Here is a 22203-nt window from a genome sequence, read left to right as displayed (position 1 = left end):
GTCCTAATTACAAAATAAATCAAAACAAAATGAGAAATGAATTTATAATCGCAGGGAAGTGTATACAAGGTACATCACACAAAATAAGTATTATTTTACCTTTAGTAGCCCGGAATATAGGGTGGAAAAGGTTATATATACAGCGTGTGCGAAATTATTAGTCCAGGAACCGAAGCTTTTCACCTCGCAATTTTTACAGAATAGATCCATTGGCTTGAAAATGTGAGAATAAGTAGTGGATAGTCAAAGGATCAAAATCTATATGATGCCGAAAGGCGTTTTTACCATGGGGATGGTTGCCACCCCATCTCGGGGGGTGGAAACTTTTTATTATATTTTGACCGCAAAAGTTGATAAAAACATTCATTCTAAGCTAAAAATGTTCTATACATTTTTTTTGATAAAATTAATGGTTTTCGATTTATTCGCTATCGAAAGTGTTAGTTTTATATCGAAAAAAAAATCAATGTTTTTCGATAATACTCATTTACGATTCACTCAATTTTTGCCGTAGAAAAATTTTTTTCAAACCAACTTCTTGGGAATTAAATATCCTACAATTTCATATTTAAACATTTTTTCGTATCTCTGATGCTAATCTTTCTATTCTGAAGAAAATGGCATTTTTTACCAAACTACAAAAATTCGTTATTCGCTTTTAACTCCAGTTTTTTAAAAACTAATCATTCTAAGCTAGTCAAACTTCTAGAATCTCTTATTAATACATAAATAAAGAAGAATGAATAAGGCCAATGACTAAAAACACCGCTAACTTACATTATTATGCTTCCAATTGGATTTCTCCTTTATTGTTTAAAAAAATATATTGATTTTTTAACCGTAACTTTTTTATTTTTTATCTTAGAAAGTTTGGTAAAAAAGAATTTCGTAGGATTTTACAAGATCTATAAGTCTCTTAATATTAAATCTTTTTAAAGTCATCAGTCGCAAAAAGAGGTAACTTTGAAAGGGTTGGTAAAGGTGGTTTTTGCAGGTTATTACAAGTTTTAATTGTCAATAGCTCACTCAATTTTTGCTGTAGAAAAATTTTTTACAAACCAGGTTCTTGGAAATTAAATAGCCTACAATTTCATATTTAAACATTTTTTCGGATCTCTGATGCTATAATCTTTCTATTCTGAAGAAAAGGCCAGTTTTTTCCAAACTACAAAAATTCGTTATTCGCTTTTAACTCCATTAAAAAAAAATTAGTCATTCTATAGTCATTCTAAGTCGGTCAAACTTCTAGAACCTATTAATAATAGATAAATAAAGAAGACCAAGTAAGGTCAATGACTAATTTTAAATAGGGTGGTGATTAGGAGGTTGCTTCCGATCACTTTTTCGCTGAAAAAATAGGGAATGACTTTTTTTTATTATAAGTCACTTAATTTTTGAGCTAGAGATTTTTTATTCCCGGAGATAGATATTTTTAAATACTTTAAATTAGTTTGAACAAGTTATCCTCGAAAAATGCATAGTTTTCCCGTCTTTTGACTTTGAATCTACAATATTTAGTATTTGACGAAGACGAGCTAACATATAATACAGTATAGCTCGATTACTTTTGGTCTTACAGAATATTTAAAAAAAATGTTTTGTTTATTTTTTCAAAAGAATTTTCATTTTTGTTAAGCAAAGTTGTTTTTATAAAACGAAAATTTTTTGAGTTATTAGCAGAACACTGATTAAAAACATTGATTTTTTTTATATACATAATACTAACACTTTCGATAACTGATAAATAGAAAACTATTAATTTTATCAAAAAAATGTATAGATCGTTTTTTGCTTAGAATGAATGTTTTTACCAACTTTTGCGGTCAAAATATAATAAAAAATTTACATCCCCGAGATGGGGTGATAACCACTCCCATGTTAAAAGCGCTTTTCGGCATCATATAGATTTTGATCCTTGGACTATCCACTACGTATTCTCAAATTTTCAAACAAATCGATCCATTCTGTAAAAATTGCGAGGTTTTGTTTTATTTTAAGCTTCATTACTTGGACTATATAGGCTGCTGTTCACTGGACGATTTTGTGTCGAATTTTCACAAAACTCGGCGAGGCTCGTTCTGAGACCAAGGTGCCTCGGAGACTGTCGCCGACATGATATTCGTATTCAGCGATCCCAAAAACCCCACGAGTAACGAATTTGTACTGATTTTGTATCGAATTTACATAAAACTCCAGACGAGGCCCATCCTGGACCCCAGATGCCACGGAGACTATCGCCGTCATCATATGCGTGTTCAGCGACCGTAAAAACCTCCGAGTAACGAGTTTACATTGATTTTGTATTTCATTTCCATAAAACTTCAGACGATGCCCATACTGTTCATCAGGTGCCTGATGAACCATCGCCAACATGATATTCGTATTCAACGACCCCAAAAACTCATTTCCGTCCGAATGATTTCTGATTTCCGAATTACAAATTTGAAAATGAAATTTTATTTCTGCAAAACTGCAACTCCAAAAAATTGGTAGCTTTTGGGCTTTTTACTTCTTCATTGAATCGGCTACAAGAAATAGACAGTGCGATAATAAAATCCAGCTGTAAAGAGGCCAAAATTCATGATTATAATATAACACAGCAACTGATACTATTGTTTACATAATTGCGATAAGTATAATATCTTATCAATACCACAAAGCCTTGTGTAATTAAAACAAACAAACCTAAACTGCGAAAATTCAATTATTTCTGTAGAATAGAGACATTAATTTATAATGGCATACTTTTTAGTCCAAGTAGTAAAAGTTTGTTTTGTATTTAAATTTACTTCAGAACATTTTTCATTAAAATTCCTTGTTTTTTATCGTTGGAACTTTTCAATATTTACCTGTGTATTACAAGGCTGTGCAAATATGGAAATCTGGCAACGTTGAATTAGATCACGTGCGAAGGATTTACAAGAAAAAGATTTTAATGGTACGATGAAATATGTGAGTCTCAGGCGAGAATAAAGAAATAACCGACGGTGTTATGGTCCAAAATATAATAATAGAAGATATTGGTACCCAACAACTAAGATGGTATGGACATGTCCAAAGAATGCCCGAAGATTGACTTCCAAAATAAATCGTAAATTGGCAACCTCATGGAGCAAGGACAAGAAGAAGACATCCCCTTAGATAAATCGGGAAATGAAAGATAGAGATATAGAGGAAGAACCTATGGACGACCGAGAAAAATGGCAATTGGCAATACAAGTGAAATACACTAAGCATCAAAATTAAAGCACCACCTTAAATATGGGACATTTTTGATGTCTCGTATTTCCTAAACCTGTTGTCCGATTTTAGTGATTTTTTTAATATTATGTTATAGCTTTATTCTTCAAGAATATCGATGTAATAATATTGTTGCTGAACAAGTGTCATTGTATACCGGGTGTAACAATGATAGTGTGTTTTTTCCTCAAAGTTCGGCACACAATATTCCACCACTGTGGAATATTGCAGCCTATATAAAATATTGAAATTAAAACTCAAGTGTAGCCTTAGGCTTTCTTACATTGTTCCTTTTGATTCATTCGCTATGTTGGATAATAAAAAAAGGGACATCTTGGATATTAGTGCACCCTAATATGTCTGTGTAGATTTTGGCGTTGGATCCGACCATCACTTGTAACACCGTTGCCGTATCCTCTATTTTTTCATACCATCACGTTACAATTTTTTGTGATATTATACACGAGCGGGACACCCTCAAAAGAGCGCTTAGTTTTCGAGATACTGACCATGGAGGGGTGAATGACTAGTTTTATTCATACTTTATATTTTCGAGGGTGCTGAAAACGAAAATGAGGTTTATTTTGAATTTTATGTGGGGGAACATTGTCAAAATCGCAATTTTAACCTAAAAATAAAAAAAAATGAAATCACGTTTTTTGCGTTTACCTCGCTACAACTCAGTTCCATTTTAATATTTTTTTCTGAAATTTTTACAGTATATAACTCTAACATTTCTGAAGACAAAGGTACCTGCTTCAAGTTTTTATTTTTATCATGATAAAGGTTATGAATTTTTCAAAGAAAAAAGTGCGGATTTGTGCATTGCAAAGTTTAATCGCAAAAGTTGTGTGACGAAGTTTAAAATTTAGCTTTTAATCACGTTTATTTTAAAGTAGAGAGTACAAAGAAGTTTTCTGGTAAGTTTTAGATCAAAATGTTTTATAGAAAAAAAATAGTGCAACTTTTAATGTCGACATTAGAAATCCCCAATATAACGCTTATTTTTTGAGGGACAGACAATCTAGGTCTAATTTCTCACCTTTAGTACTATCCTTGGATTATAAGCTTTCATTTGACACCTCATTTGTCATTCTACCTAGTATAATGACGGAGAAGTAAACGTTCTTATTCTATTATTCTTGTAGGTACATTTAACATTGATTGAAATGTCAGGAAATAACACTGGCGTTAGCCAGTGGTGTCCCTCAGGGATCAATATTAGGGCCTATTCTGTTTTTGTTGTACGTATCTGATTTAACGTGCGGATGGCAGTCAAAATCAGTTTCATATGCCGACGATTTAAAGTTATATTACTGTCCCGATATTGTTAATACTCTTCAGAGTGACCTTAATCAGCTATCAGAATGGAGCATGAAATGGGCTATTCCGTTAAATTCGCGTAAGTGTTGTGTTGTTCAATGTGGATATAATAATCCACATATAACATATTTTTTGGATGGAGTTCCTCTGAAATCGGTACAGGAAGTTAATGATTTGGGCGTTACGGTCAACCAAACGTTAAGTTGGTCTACTCAAACAGCAAAAGTAGTCGGTAAAGCTAACTCTGCTTTATACCTCATATCAAAAGCTTTTCCTAGAATGTCTCCAGACTTGTTTTTGAAACTCTATAAAAGTTATGTCAGACCTCACCTGGAATTTGCGGTATCTGTTTGGTCACCTCATTTACAAAGAGATATTAATTTATTAGAAGGAGTACAACGAAGAGCTACTAAGCTACCTTTTAATTATGCAAGATTAAGCTATGAAACTCGATTAAGAAAGCTTAAGTTGTCTCCATTGACTCATAGAAGAGAGAGAGGTGATTTAATATCTACTTACAGAATTCTTAGGGGAGAATTTTGGGGAACATCGAATTTTTTTAATATCAGCGAAGATGCTAGACTACGAGGTCATCACTATAAATTGAAAAAGGAACCTTTTAAAACTACTGTAAGGCAAAACTTTTTGGTAAATCGTGTTTTTGATAAATGGAACAGTTTAAGTGATGACATCGTAGGGGCTATTAGCTTAAATAGTTTCAAAAACAGGTTTGATGAGAACTAACTGGACATTGTATGTGTAATGTTAGCAATTTTTGTTAAAATAGTTGTTGTAAAATATAAGGATATATTTTATGTTTTTTTTATGAGAAACAAATTTGTAATTTTTAGGTTTGTTTTAATACTTACTTTCTAATTTTTGTATCTTTTTTAATTTGCTATTGTTGTAACAACTTTTATGAAAACCAATTCTTTTGAATATTTACTTTAATTTAATTTTTATTTTGTAAAAATTTGTTTTATGTTATATTATTTAGTTTAAGACCTACAATTATTTTTGTACTTTGAGCCATATAAGCTCTGCTTTGGCTCGATATTATTGTATAATAATAATAATAATAATAATAATAAATTATGAAAGAAATGGCATGGCAACACTGTGACGCACAAACATAAGATTCAGCTGTGCGTTACATAGGGTGCACTAATATCCAAGATGTCCAAAAAAAAGTTAGGTACTGTAACAACTAGCAACGTTCTTTATCAATACAGGGTGTTTCTAAATAAGTTCGACAAACTTTAAGAGGTAATTCTGCATGAAAAAATAACGACCGTTGGCTTTATAAACCTACGTCCGCAAATGCTTCGTTTCCGAGATACGGGATGTTGAATTTTTTTCAAACAAACTGATTATTTATTGATTGCTCTAAAACCGGTTGAGATATGCAAATTAATGAAATTTGGTAGGTTTTAAGAGGTAGCTATTGCGGTTTTTTTGACATACAACTAAGAATTTTATATTTACCATTGGCGTGCATACTGGTAATATGACCGGGTAATATGACCCGTATGCACGCCAATGGTGAATATAAAATTCTTAGTTGTATGTCAAAAAATCCGCAATAACTACCTCTTAAAATCTACCAAATTTCATTTGCATATCTCAACCGGTTTTAGAGGAATCAATAAATAATCAGTTTGTAAGAAAAAAATTCAACATCCCGTATCTCGGAAACGAAGCATTTGCGGACATGTATTTATAAAGAAAATGGTCATTATTTTTTCATGCAGAATTACCCCTAAAAGTTTGTCGAACTTATTTAGAAACACCCTGTATTGATGAAGAACGTTGTTAGTTGTTACAGTACCTAACTTTTTTATTATCCAACATAAGCGAATGAATCAAAAGGAACAATGTTAAGAAAGCCTAAGGCTACACTTGAGTTTTAATTTTAATATTTTATATAGGCTGCAATATTCCACAGGGTGTTCCGAACTTTGAGGAAAAAACACACTATCATTGTTACACCCGGTATACAATGACACTTGCCTGTTTAGCAACAATATTATTACATCGATATTCTTGAATAATAAAGCTATAACATATTAAAAAATTCACTCAAATCGGACAACAGGTTTAGAAAATAAGAGGCGTCAAAAATGTACCATTTTTAAGGTGGTGCGTTAATTTTGATGCTTAGTGTTAGTCCGTTCTTTAACGGTAAAATATTGCAAAACCTCTAAATTTTAAAGAACCGCTTGGATTGACATGAAATTTGGCATACACATAGCTAACAAGTCAAAGAAAAAAAGTGATATTGTGCCGATATATTTTGCCCTGGGGGTTGTTTTCACCCCCTCTTGGGGGTGAAAAAATATTCGTCCAAAGAAAGTCAGGAAATTAATAAACTGGCTAATTTTAAGGTAACTTTTATTCTATAGAGTTTTTTCACTTAGTCAATACTTTTCGAGATATTTGGCAGTGTATATGTTCATTTTTTTCAACAAAATAACCACGCTTTTAGACGGTTTTTCGCAGATAACTCAAATTGTAAATATTATGTCGAAAAAAACATTCTTAGTAAAAATATAGCCTGTAAAAATTTTTAAAAAATGGTGTATATATCACTTCTCCACACCTAGTAGAAGCAGAGTTATAGCTAATGAAAAATAGGTTCATATCCGTCAAATTCCAAATGGAATACTTTAACGTGAAATAACCAAAAATTAAGCACATTTCGGGGAAAACTCATTACAACTTATTTAAAGTGTTTAAAAAAAGCTTCATTTTTGTTTTATAAAAAAAATTTTTAGCATCAAAATTAAACAAGTTACGCTCAAAATAAAGTTAGTCCCTTTTGGTTTTGGTAAAAAAATCGAGAAAATCACCCCCTAATTAGTATCTTAAATGAACTTAATCGTTACGACTTCACAAGTTTCTTGACTCGTGTATATATTGTTTATATGATTTGTAAGTTTGATCGGTTTAAAGTCCTTATTATTGAAAGGGCTGTAGTTAAAAGGGGTTGAACGAGTCACTGATCACGAATGTATGCAAATTTAGAAACACCAAATCTTAATCAATTTTTGTCTAACAGAAAAACAAAAAAATATATGATATTCAGAAAAGAAAATCTGACTTTTTTGTTTTTCGAGATTTTTGGTATCTCTAACAATTTTTAAGTTATTTTGAAAAAAAGCATATTTTTCAAAATTTAAATTTTTAAAAATTTTATTTTGAAACCAAATTTTTTCAAAAATAGGCACTTTGAATCGATGACACTTACAGATCATATAAACACAACATAAGTAAAATAATTTGTGGAGTGGTAACGATTAATTTCATTTAAGTTGCTGATTAGGGGGTGGTCTTCCCGATTTTTTTTTGCAAAAACAAAAGGGACCAACTTTATTTTGAGCGTAACTTGCTTAAATTTAATGCTAGAAACTTTTTGTAAAAATAGAAATAAAGCTTTTTTTAAACACTTTAAAAAAGTTGTAATGAGTTTTCCCCAAAAAGTGCTTAATTTTTTGGATATTTCACGTCGAAATATTCAATTTGAAATTTGGTGAATATGAATCTAAAAAAAGTATTTTTCATTGGCTATAACTCTGGATCTACGAGATCCAGAGACCTAACGCGTACATCATTTTTTTTACTTTTTTATATGCTATATTTTTGCTAAGAACGTTTTTTTCGACAAAATACTTACTTTTTGAGTTATTTGCGAAAAACCGTCTAAAAATGTGGTTATTTTGTTGAAAAATGAACATATTCACTCGAAAATAACTCGGAAAAGTGTTGACTTGGCGAAAAAGCTATATAGAACAAAAGTTATTTAAAATTAGTCAGTTTACCCATTTCCGGGCTTATTTTGGACATATATTTTTTCACCCCCAAAGGGGGGTGAAAGTCACCCCCAGGGCAAAAGCACACATCGGCACAATATCACTTTTTTTCTTTGACATGTAAGCTATACGTATGCCAAATTTCATGTCAATCCAAGCGGTTCTTTAAAATTTAGAGCAAAAACCGTGAAAGAATGGACTATGTATGAAAATACAAAAAGATAATACACAATGGAATAACACAATGGGAGGGTTACCTATGGTAGGGGAGCCCAAGCGGGGTTTTTTGCAGTTTCGCAGTACCGCGTCAGATTATGGCATAGGGAGAAACCTTGTACCCTGTAAATGTACCCCTACCATATATTGGATCTTAATACAGGGAGTTCGTTAAGGGGGGCTCGAAAAAAAATCTATCCCTTAGAAAAACTCGAAATCGTCAGATTAAGATAAGGAAAGTTAAGTACATGCAAAACAGTGTATATTTCAAAAATCAGACGGTTTGAGCGGGGTGTAAGGAAATGGGTGAGTCACAAAGTTTCACAAGAAAAAAGCGAAAAACTAAAAAATACGTCTTCTATATTTTTTAAAAATCTATTGATTGACACTAGCCCCCCACGGAGAGGGATGGGGGGTAAATTTAAAATTTTAAATAGGAACTCCGCGATATTTCGCGAAATAAACATCAGATCGAAAAATTGCAAAATATACGTATCAATATTTTTGAAAAATCTATCGAATGATATCAAATACGACACCTCACGGAGGTGGGGTGAGGGGTTACTTTAAAATATTAGATAGGAGCCCCCATTTTTTATTGTGGATTTGGATTCCTTACGTAAAAATGAGTAACTTTCGAAAAAATTTTCAAACTATAAATAGATGACGCTATAATCCAACGATTGTTGGAAATGGAAAATTAAATTAAAAAATGGAAAGTCTTCACTTAAATGGAAAATTTTAATTAACTTTTTTGGTTTTAAGACCTATCTTCACAACCCAATAGGGCTCCATAACGCTAGAGTGACTGCAAATTTAGCATACATACTTTCCTCCCATAATATTAAAGATTGGTGCTTGACTATCTGAATCTTATCTGAATACACTTCTCTGTCAGTTTGTTTTCTTTTTTTTTGTGAAATTAGGACACATTTTTTTAAATTGGGTCAAACAACAAAGCAAATGAATTAACTTCATTTACTTTGCTGTCTAATATTTGATAATAATTAGTAAAACTTACAGATTTTAATAATATTTCGTATAAAATAATTTTTATATAATTTTAGTTGCTTAACCTCTTCCAAAATAGGGGAGCGTTTTACCCCCACAACCGACTAATTTTTTGGCATTTTCACTGCACTGCCTTTTTTTCTATACAGGGTTGCCGGAAAGTCTGGCAACACGGTAATTTCTCGGAAACCGCTAGAACGATTTTTATGGATTTTGGTTGGTGAGGTTCTTTTAATACGGCCGATATTATAGTGGCAATTACATTGTTGTCAAATCGTCCGTTTTTCTGAAAATCTACTGAACTTTCTTATTTCAAATGGAACACCCTGTATATTTTTTAAGTTTTGGAATCCTTAAGAGGAAACAGTAGCGATCAACAGGTAGCGAAAACGCGTTCCAAGATTGCGGCTGTAATTTTACATATTTTTTCGAGATATTTGGCACAAGTATTCGTAATATAATAAAGAATGGCGGTACAGAGCCCAATTTGAAAAATATATTAATATGTGGAAATTAATCTGTAATTAAATACAATATTAAAAGAACGAGCCTGTACCGCCATTAAGAAGAATAAAAAAATACACTTTCTTCAAATAAACTTTTTTATCCGATGTCTAGATTTTGTGTCATTTTGGAACTACTAATGAAATAAAAAATTTTAGTTGTTCCAAAATGACACAAAATCTAGGCATCGGATAAAAAAGTTTATTTGAAGAAAGTGTATTTTTTTTGTTCTTTTTAATGGCGGTACAGGCTCGTTTTTTTAATATTGTATTTAATTACAGAGTAATTTCCACATGTTAATATATTTTTCAAATTGGGCTCTGTACGGTCATTCTTTATTATATTACGAATATGTGTGCCAAATATCTCGAAAAAATATTCAAAATTACAGCCGCAATCTTGGAACGCGTTTTGGCTACCTGTTGGTCGCTACTGTATCACCTTAAGCGGGATACTGATTATTTTTCATACGATATTCCCTATACCTAAATGCCATAATTTCGGAGTTATTGCTACATTTATTAAAAAAAAAATTAAACAATTTATAAAAATAATTTTTTTGACCCAGGTAGACATTATTTTAGGTTCTTTAGATCATTGGGAACAAAAAAGGTCTTTTGTAATTTTTCTCTAAAATTAATCGTTTTCGAGTTATAAACAATTTAAAACTTAAAAAAAAAACGAATAATGACGATTTTCAAGGTTAAAAACACAAGTAAAAAAATAATTTTTGAAATTACAAACTACTTAAATTCAAGATCAAACCTTCTTCTATCAGATACCTATAATAATTGTTGGCACGTTTTATTCTAAAATATTGTTTTTTTAATTATTAATGAAGCGCATATGAGAGATCGGGCTGCATTAACAACTAAAAAATAATATTTTAAAATGAAACAAGACCAAATTGCTTATCGGTAACTGATAAAGCTTAAGCTTGAATTTAGGTACTTCGTAGTTTCAAAAATAATATTTTTTACTTGTGTTTTTGAACCTCGAAAATAGTCATTTTTCGATTTTTTTCAGTTTTAAATTGTTTATAACTCGAAAACGATTAATTTTAGAGGAAAATTACAAAAGACCTTTTCTGTTCACAATGATCCAATGAACCTAAAATAATGTCTACCCGGGCCGAAAAAATTGATTTTTATAAATTGTTTAAAAAAATGTTTTTAGTAAATGTCAATAACTCCGAAACTATGGCATTTAGGTATAGGGAATATCATATGAAAAATAATCAGTATCCCTTAGGAATTCCAAAACGTAAAAAATATACAGGGTGTCCCATTTTCCAGAAAAACGGAAGATTTGACAACAATGTAATTACCACTACAATATCGGCCGTATTAAAAGACCCTCACCCACCAAAATCCATAAAAATCTAGCGGTTTCCGAGAAATTACCGTGTTGCCAGACTTTCTCGCAACCCTATATATTTATATCTTCGATTCTATATATTTTTCAAAGTTCAAATATATTTTTTTTCAATTTTTTTAAGTAAGCCAGCATTGTTACTAACAAATAACTAAAAAAATATACTTTTTTGGCAATTAATATTACTAAATTATCAAAAATTATATTAGGTAACAAATAATTATAACTAAAGTTTGTAAAAAAACAATTTTACCAAATAGCATCGGAAGAAATTTTTTATGCGTAAAGTAATGCGTCGAAATAAACACTTTTTTCTACAACCGTGTTAAAAATGCAATTTTTAGCACTCCATACGAGCGTTAAAAATGCTACTTTAAGGCACTAGTGCTTTAAAAAATTTTTAAGGCACTGCAGTTCGTATTAACCGTATATGCAGTTTTGACGTAATGTCAAAAAAATATAAAATTGGAATGTCAGTCTGTTTAAGTAAAAGTTTTTGTAGATATTGTCCTGTAATTTCGTTTGTAGAAAAAATATTGTATGATATGCGTGTTAAATAGTACATTTTTAAGGCACTCATGTGAATTGCAGAACTCGCTATCGCTCATTCTGCAAACTTTCACATGCGTGCCTTACACGTGTACTTTTAACACTTATATCATATGGGCCATTCCACGAACATACGCCTGTTTTGGATTACTTCGACAACGAATATTTTACTGTACAACATAAGAAGTACGAAAGTAAATGGCGCTAATAATTATTCCAATAAACAACAATGTAATTTGCAATTTACTTTCGTTCTTCTTATTTTGTACAGTAAAATATTCGTTGTCGAAGTAATCCAAAACAGGCGTATGTTCGTGGAATAGGGTATAAATAACTATTCTCTCCCGGTAATTTTTCGAAAACGGCTGCCTGTTCTAGTTATTTGAAATTTTTGGCTGTGATTTTTTATTTTATAATTTTATAAAAAGCTTTATAATCTTTAAACCTTCAAGTACAAGTTAAAACATTTTGAAAATGATAAATGATTTTTATCTTGCTAAAAATATAGATTTAAATAAAAAAAATCGCCGCAACCGCTGTTCTCACTTAACAGTAGACTGCTCGAAAGGCATATCGAAATATTTGGGTCCATGTTTTCAGCCAGATAGAAACCATTTATCATTGTCAAAATATTCTTACTTGTACTTGAAGGTTTAAAGCTTGTAAAGATTTTTATATTTTTGTAGAATTTTGCAATAATTTATTTAATAGTTTTTCAGAAAAAAATTTAAAAAATCACTAAGGTATTGCTTCGACAAAAAATTGCAAATAACTCAAAAAGTGAGCATATTTTGAAAAATTGTCAAAAGAGAAAAAGTGATTATTTCGATGAGATACGCCTAAAATAGCTATTTGTATAACAAGGGAGGAAAGTGCTACTTTTCCTCCCGAGAATGAAGTTTACTGCCCGACGCGTAGCGGAGGTCAGTAATCATTCAAGGGAGGAAAAGGCACTTTACTCCCATGTTATACATATGGTTTTTCCACCTTCCTCAAATAACAAGTCATTTTTTTCATTTTTACTTAATTTATTTTTGTAACTAAATTTATTATAACTAAAACCAACAAGTAGGTACAATATAACTGTCAACTGTCAAATATAAGTCAAATTATTAATGTAAACATTGGTAAATCAGAATAACAATTTATTGTTTTTTACCATTCTGCAAAATACAGAGTGTTTTTAAATAAACGTTAAAATGTATAGATACTTACGTAATAGAAAATAGATATTGTACAGGGTGTCAATAAATTATATTTCATGAATGAAATACGACGTCACTTTTACTTTTCCTCTCTAGGGAGGAAAAGTACAACTTTGCTCCCTACAATCAAATCCGGAAAAGTATATTTTCGGTAGAGGTAGGTGGAAAAATTAACTTCAAAGCAATTTGGTGAACCTGTTTTTTTTTTGTTATTTGTTAATAACACTAATTGCCGGACATTTGGAAAAATAAAAAAAAAATACATTTGAACTTAGAAAAAAATATATAGGTAATCAAATAAAGGTTTGGTGCATTATAAATGCAAAATAATCTTTTCTACGCGTCTTTTTAAGGGTAAACCGCTCGCCTATAGAAATACAATACCTATTTTGCTTTAGCACCTAATTTCTTTTGCTATCTTTTTTCTTCTTCGGTATTACAGAAAAAATGAATTGAAAAGTGCATATGACGGGACAGAAGTAGATGATACTGATGCGTTTTTAGATAAAATATTACCAACAGAAAATTACAATGAAATGTGGTAGGTAGTTGAGTACTCTAATAGATATTTTCAGTATTTGTTTTTGTGTTTTTCGTTTATTTTATTTTGGCGTAAAACTGACCCTGTATAAATCACAAAAAGCATAATTTTTGAAACAGAAAAAAAATTTAAAAAGAATTTTTAATTTTTAGCAGAATGTTATAGACGGGGCTGTACCGTCGCCGCCGATTCGAATTTTTTGCACAAACTTGCTCAAAAAGGGGTCCTTATAACAAATCCACAGGGTGCCAGGCGTTGCCGTGGTCAAAAAATTGTTTAATAATTTTTTTTTAACAAATTCACAAAAAAAAATTTATTTCGAACAAATTTGTTTTTAGATAATTTGGGTCATTCTGAGCAAAAAAGGTCCACAAAAGCCTTTTTTTGTTCAGAATGGCCCAAGTTATCTAAAAAAATTTGTTCGAAATGAAAAAAATTATTTTTGTGAATTTGTTTTAAAAAAAATTGTTTAAACAATTTTTCGAACACGGCACCGCTTGGCACCCTGTGGATTTGTTATAAGGACCTCTTTTTGAGTAAGTTTGTGCAAAAAATCGAATCGGAATAATTTCGCTAACGGGGGCGACGGTACAGAGCCGTCTAATATTTGTCTATCGTCTTCTTTACGTGTCTACAAACCCATAACATTTCAAATAGTCTAAGAGCTATACTCTGGGCTAATTAGCAAAATACAAGGAAAAGTTATTTACCAGCAGTTTTATTGTTGGAATCGAATCTTATTATTGTATGTATTAATAATATAGATATGCAAAGTCCGCAGATAGTGTGCTACTTTTTTTATAAACAAAATGGCGCCCGAAAATCGTGTTTTTTTCAATTTTGGCTCTATAACTCCAAAAATTTTAACTTTAGACCAAAAACACCCAAATAAAAATTCACCGCAATTAAATTCTGCATAGAGACGTGTTTTTTCCGATTTACTTCGACGAAAACTTTCCCCGGAAAAAGCGGGTTTTTCCAACAAAATCTTTAATTTTCAACTAAACTTTTAGATAAGTAGTTGTTAATCAATAATTAAGTAACTTGGTAACGTAAAAGCCCTTTTCGTATATATTATAATTACAGAAGTCTATGGAAATTGAATGAACTGTTTAGCAACAATTAAAATGTTAATTAAAAATTTACGGTCGCTATAATAACGACAATAATTACGATGCATAAGAATAACCATGATTTTTTCATAAAAAGACACTACACCTATCTCATGTACTTTACAGAATTGAAGTTGGACTATTTAAGCGGCCTCAGGAATATTTTAAAATTATAAACAATTTTTTGGTTTATAAACAAATATAATATCTCGGGAAATATTAAACTAAATTAAATTGTGAAAACGGTATTCGAAAGACAGCGGCAGGACCCTTCTTTTAAAAGAAAAAACGTTTAATTATGACGAGTGGTTCCTGAGATACAACCGATCAAAGTTGACCGGAATTTACGGCTTTTTATTTTTGTCCTCTTTCTCCACACCAATTTTCATATCTTTAAAATCCTCATAACATATATTATTATAATAAAAACTATCGATAATACGTGTGAAAATTGCCAAAAATAGCAAAATTCCAATCAAAAATTAGGTTGGAGAAAATGTAACCCTCAAAGTTCAAAATCGGTATACGTTAACAAAATGCATTTTCTCGGCTTCCCATGGAGTAATTTCCTTCATTCTTTTTTTGTTCCCTAATAACTCGAGTAGAGCCATCGAACTAACGCATTATTAAATGTCAAACTTGCTTTTGTTTTGTTATAATAGATTAATTTATTTATAAGAAAAGAAAATTACAAATTTTTTCCAGTTGTAGCCTTTTTTTTAGATAAACTTACTACAAGTGTACCTTTTAAAGTTAAAAACATAAATATTCTCATTTGAAAGCTGTATAATTATTTAAACAATTTTTATTTAAACAAATTAAAATACTGTGTTATAATAAATAAATTAATTTATTATAACGAAACAAAAGCAAGTTTGACATTTAATAATGCGTTAGTTCGATGGTCCTACTCGAGTTACTTGGGAACAAAAAAAGAATGAAGGAAATTGCTCCATGGGAAGCCGAGAAAATGCATTTTTTTTAACGTATACCGATTTTGAACTTTGAGGGTTACATTTTCTCCAACCTAATTTTTGATTGGAATTTTGCTATTTTTGGCAATTTTCACACGTATTATCGATAGTTTTTATTATAATATTATATGTTATGAGGATTTTAAAGATATGAAAATTGGTGTGGAGAAAGAGGACAAAAATAAAAAGCCGTAAATTCCGGTCAACTTTGATCGGTTGTATCTCAGGAATCACTCGTCATAATTAAACGTTTTTTCTTTTAAAAGAATCGTCCTGCCGCTGTCTTTCGAATAACGTTTTCACAATTTAATTTAGTTTGACATTTCCCGAGATATTTTATTTGTTTATAAGCCAAAAAATTGTTTATAATTTTAAAATATTCCTGAGGCCGCTTAAATAGTCCAATTTCAATTCTGTAAAGTACATTAGATAGGTATAGTGTCTTTTTATGAAAAAATCATAGTTATTCTTATGCATCATAATTATTGTCGTTACTATAGCGACCGTAAATTTTTAATTAACATTTCAATTGTTGCTAAACTGTTCATTCAATTTCCATCGGCTTCTGGAAATATAATATATCCGGGAAGGGATTTTACGTTAACAAGTTATTTAATTATTGATTAACAACTACTTATCTAAAACTTTAGTTGAAAATTAAAGATTTTGTTGGAAAAACCCGCTTTTTCCGGGGAAAGCTTTCGTCGAATTAAATCGGAAAAAACACGTCTCTATGCAGAATTTAATTGCGGTGAATTTTTATTTGGGTGTTTTTGGTCTAAAGTTAAAATCTTTGGAGTTATAGAGCAAAAATTGAAAAAAACACGATTTTCGGGCGCCATTTTGTTTATAAAAAAAGTAGCACATTATCTGCGGACTTTGCATATCTATATTATTAATATATACAATCATAGGATTCGATTTCAGGAATAAAATTGCTGGTAAATAACTTTTCCCAAAAATGGCCTATTCTCCGATAATCAGCCCAGACTACTAGTGAACCCTCCGACTAACGGTCGTCCTGTAAGGCTAGAACTTTTTCTAGTGATAATTCATAGCACACCAAGGCTAAATACCATGGCCTGGCAGGCATCAGCGGTGCACGTGTATCTACCAGGTGAATCGAAAAGTGCAAATTTGGGGGGTAACATAAACTTTCTCCTGTAAAGTTTAAATTTAAGTATGTGTTTGAGTGGGTCATTTGGAAGAAATGTGTACAATGACAGGCGATTCTGAAGAGCATAAGACCTTGCCAGGCGAGGGGAAAGATTGGGGGTTTTTCCTAAAATTATTTTTTTTGCATCGAACAAATTTTTTTTCAGTTTTTTGAATCATTCCAAACACAAAAGGTCTTTAGTGATTTTTCTCTTAAGTTAATAGTTTTTGTTATATAAGCGTTTGAAAATTTTGAAAATTGCGAAATCGGCCATTTTTAACCATAAATCGGACATTTATCTAAAAATTTCAAAGTTGCCAAGGTAGGTAGATATTCTTCAAACATTGATTGATGAAATCCCAAAGAGTTTTTTGCAATACGATATCGGAAACCCCTTTGTTTTTTAATTGCTAATCAAGCGGGCGCGACACTGTAGTATAAGTGAGGACGTTTGAGTTGACATAAATTCATTATCTCGAGAATGGGCAAATTTCAAGAGAAATCCTCAGACAGGTCGATTTTTATTTTTAAATTAGGACTTTTTGGCATATATATAATACTAGTGACGTCATCCATCTGAGCGTGATGACGTAATCGATGATTTTTTTAAATGAGAGTAGGAATTGTGTGACAGCTCATTTGAAAGGTTATTTAATTCTCTATTCACTAATATAAACATTAATATAATTATTTATAGAGGGTGTACAAAAATTTTTTTTTATTAAATTACCTTTGATTAAATTTGACAAATAGAAGAAAAAAATTTTTTGTACACCCTGTATAAATAATTGTGTTAATGTTTATATTACTGAATAGAGAATTAAATAACCTTTCAAATGAGCTATCACACAACCCCTACTCTTATTTAAAAAAATCATCGATTACGTCATCACGCCCAGATGGATGACGTCACTAGTATTATATATATGAGAAAAAGTCCTAATTCAAAAATAAAAATCGACCTGTCTGAGGATTTCTCTTGAAATTTTCCCGTTCTCGAGATAATAAATTTATGCAAACTCAAACTTCCTTACTTATACTACAGTGTCGCGCCCGCTTGATTAGCAATTAAAAAAACAAAGGTGTTTTCCATATTTTATTGCAAAAAACTCTTCGGGATTTCATCAATCAATGTTTAAAGAATATCTACGTACCTTGGCAACACTGAAATTTTTAGATAAATGTCCGAGTTAGGGTTAAAAATGGCCGATTTCGCAATTTTCAAAATTTTCAATCGCTTATATAACAAAAACTATTAACTTAAGAGAAAAATCACTAAAGACCTTTTTTGTTTGGAATGATTCAATAAACCTAAAAAAAAATTGTTCGATGCAAAAAGAATAATTTTAGGAGAAACCCCTAATCTTTCCCCTCGCCTGGCAAGGTCTTATGCTCTTCAGAATCGCCTGTCATTGTACACATTTCTTCTAAATGACTTACTTAAACACATACTTAAATTTAAACCTTACAGGAGAAAGTTTATTTTACCCCCTAAATTTGCACTTTCCGATTCACCTGGTAGATACACGTGCACGGCTGATGCCTGCCAGGTCATGGTTTTTAGCCTTGGTGTGCTATGAATTATCACTAGACAAATTTCTAGCCTTACAGGACGACCGTTAGTCGGGTTCACTAGCTCTTAGACTAAAATTGAAACATGTTTTGGCAGAAAAAAAAACAGTAAACAAAACGTTGCTAAAACGAGAATTTTGATCTGTGCACTATGTCTGCTTGATTTTTCAATGTTCTTACAATTCTGCTTGTTCTGACGGTATATTGCTCATTTTTTATAAGAGCGCACCTCCTCATTGAAAAATCAAGCAGACATAGTGCGCAGATCAAATTCTCTAACACAAAAATGTCCAAAATAAATATTCTCCTTTAACAACGTTTTGTTCACTGCTTTTTTCGGCAAAAGCACGCTTTAATTTGAAATGTTATGGGTTTTTAGACACCTAAAGAAGACAATAGACGAGTATTATAACATTCTGCTAAAAATTAAAAATTATTTTTTAAATTTTTTCCTGTTTCAAAAATTATGCGATACTTTTTGTTGTGTATATTATAAAGCCATTTTTAATTAATAAAAAAATTGTTTTACGCCATAGATGTTTTCCTTGTTTTTAACGCTTTTAACAATAATTGGGATTCTGTCAATATAAAATTAAAAACCATATTGTATATCGTATACTAAAAAATTCGGGCACATGATACGAACATTTTGACTTTTTTCGAATATTTCTCGTATGGGTGTTGTATTAAATTAATTAACTAACTTTAACATTTAATTCCCTGAAATTCCCATTAAAAGATGGTTTTATTCTGTATCAAATCGCCATTTCATAAGAGTTATAAATAGATTGAGATGTAATCATGCTCTTACCCCCCTTCATATGTACAGTTTGGGTCTCACAGAGTCACCTAACTGTGAGTGTGGAAAAGAAGGTAATCTACTACATATTCTCCTCGAATGTTCACATCAATCAGTAAATATAAACAAATTTTATGATAATCTTAATATATTAAAAATTCCACTTCCCGTCTATCTGAACAATTTGATATTTTCTGAAGATATTAATATATTAAAAACAATTTACGAACATATCAAAAACTGTAAATATAGATTGTAGCAATAAAATTTACCCTGTATTTAAGAAATTTTGTTAAAACAAAGCAGGCATGTTTGTTAAAACAAAACAAACATGTTTGTTTTGTTGTTATTTTGTTTTAAATCCTGTAGATTGAAGTAATTATTGTATATTATAATTGAAAAAAGAAAAGAACAAAAAAAAAGAAAAAGAAAAAAAAACAGAAAAAATAAAAAAGCAAAAAAAAAACTAAGAAGATGTAAACCTCCGCGAGGATGAATCGGGTTTACGTCTTAGCGTAGTAAAAAAAAACAATTTATAAAAAATAACAATAAAAAATTAATAAAAAAACAAATTAACAATATAAAAAAAATGCAAAAAAAGTACAAAAAAAAAATAAAAATTTACAAAAAAAATGAACAACCAAAGAGTATTATTTAGATAATAATTGTAGATAATAATGTTAGTTTGTTATGTATTTAGAGTTAGAAATACAGAAAAAATTCCTCTGATTGAAAAATCAAATTTGTTTGTTTTTAAAATAACAAAATGTCTGGCTAATTGGCTCGGCCAAGGCCATCAAATTCACTCAAAAAAAAAATAACTTTAACATTACTGAAATGCAGCAAAAATTTAATTTATCGCACCGTAATTTTCTCAAATATCATCCCCACGTTGGGCGCCAATTTTAACATTACTATTCGTTGGGAAGCCAATTAAATATAGTATAATATTAATAATTAATCTTAGGGGTTTAGGGTTTCTACAAGAAAATTACTGTGGCTGGTAAAGACGTATATTTCGAGTATCTTAAACAGAGGTTCCACGTTAACTAACTAAAAATACTGGCAAAAATGAATAACCATTTTCAATTACGTTGCAAAACGAAAATACAGCCGCACCATATTCTAGTCCAATCAGAGAGTGCAGCAAGCACCTCTACAGGTTTCGAAACTTAGTCTCTCATCAGGAGGCACATATGCTGCTCTCTCTGATCCAACCAAAACAAACCCCGGCGTGCAGTCCCTGATTACAACGAACGAAATGGCATAGATGCCCTAGCGGCAACTGCTAGCAAAAGACTAAGTTTCACTCTAATGGCATATAAAACAACATAATGTTACTCTACATTAGGGTGGAACGAAAAAAATCAAAAAAATAAAAGAAAAGAAAAATTATTGTGGCTATCGTTTAAAAGTTATGTCAGGTGATGAAAATAATTGGTGCGAGAGCATTTTGAAATAAAAAAATATCTTGAGGTTCCATATTGGACTTGAAAAATGACAAAACAAAAAAATTACATTTGTCGAAAAAATCAATATGGCTCTGATCAAATTTCAATGATCGTGTTTTACCAACTAAGTGTGCCATTCTAAAGTGCTTTCTCTTTATTCGTAATAAACTTAAGTTGACAAATAATAATAAAGATCCATATATGGCCGACGCGACGTCTTGAATACCGTTGCAACGAAAGTAGAACAAATATGAATAAATGCTTCTACTCCAACATTATCGCATAAGTGCATTCAAGATATGATTAAAAATATTTTTATACAGAGTATCAAAATCTTAAGTGATAGATACACAAAAACTCAGCAAGCATCTGATTCATAAATAGAAAAGATTTGCCAGTTTCGAAAGGAGTGTAAAAAGTTATTGAATATCGCGGCTTGCCAGTGCAACATGACTGGAACTGTGTGTGTGTACTTGTGATAAAATCAAGAAAGTATCACAAAATAAGTGAGTTTGTCTTCAAGATCAACGATCCTGTCGAAAAATGACAATTGAACCGGTGGATATTGCAGCATCTGCAGGAATAAGGAAGAAAATGTAAAGAACCATGAAGGCAAAGGCAAGTTCTCAGAAATATAATACTGACGAAATTGTTCTTAAAGCATGTACCATTGATTCCTCTAATCCTTCCATAAGTAGCAGCTTGTCTGACTCAAATTCTTCTGATGCAGATGATCATGAAGAAGAATTCATTGCTCCTTTGTCAACAGTTACACTCCAACCATCTACGTCACAAATATTGCGGCACTTCACTTCAATGGCTAGTATGCTTATTTCATTGCAACGAGCTACCTCTACGGGCTCTACGTGATTTAATTCAACAGTTAGATGGACGCACCAGTGGACCACTTGGTTTTTCAGGGCCAATAGGGAAACTTCTGGAACGCTGTGAAGAGAAGGCTGTTGTCGATTTTGTCGCAACAGAAAACAACCTAGCAATATTACCTATTAGACACAACAGACCTTAGTACCGATCAGAAATACTTGTACCAAATCAGTCAAGCAGTTGCTGCGGGAAAATGTCCTAATGATTTGAGTCTTAAAAAACCTGAGAAAATATCACACGCAAGGTGGCTGACAGTTGATAATCGGTTGTTTCGATTGTATGTTGGAACTGAATATCCCAGCCCCCAATTAATTATGTTAGTAAGTTTCATCCAAAAAGTGTATGCACCAGTTTGGTTTTATATAAATCTGTATCCTAGCTATTCTGATGGTTCAAAACATTTATGGCGAATTATCCATTATTCACGATTTCTATCAGTTGACCAAAGAAAAATTGTCGATGCCGTTATCCAAAGGAATGCT

The 22203-nt window shown here is 31.2% G+C and overlaps 1 protein-coding gene across 2 annotated transcripts in view; it reads left to right on the top strand.

Annotated features, from left to right (window-relative positions):
- LOC126889324 (integral membrane protein 2C) overlaps positions 1 to 22203 on the top strand; it is a 94590-nt gene that overhangs the window by 42924 nt on the left and 29463 nt on the right. Inside the window, exon 3 of one of the 2 annotated variants that reach the window (XM_050657550.1) lies at positions 13674 to 13772. The exons of the other annotated variant lie outside the window; for it this stretch is intronic. Coding sequence (XP_050513507.1) covers positions 13674 to 13772 — 99 coding nt within the window. The remainder of the gene's footprint in view (positions 1 to 13673; positions 13773 to 22203) is intronic. 2 annotated transcript variants of the gene reach the window in all.

This window comes from Diabrotica virgifera, chromosome 8 (assembly GCF_917563875.1).
Source record: "Diabrotica virgifera virgifera chromosome 8, PGI_DIABVI_V3a".
NCBI classification, from domain to species: domain Eukaryota; kingdom Metazoa; phylum Arthropoda; class Insecta; order Coleoptera; family Chrysomelidae; genus Diabrotica; species Diabrotica virgifera.
The sequence above is the reverse complement of the archived record's forward strand: the minus strand, read 5'-3'. Positions and strand labels throughout refer to the sequence as shown.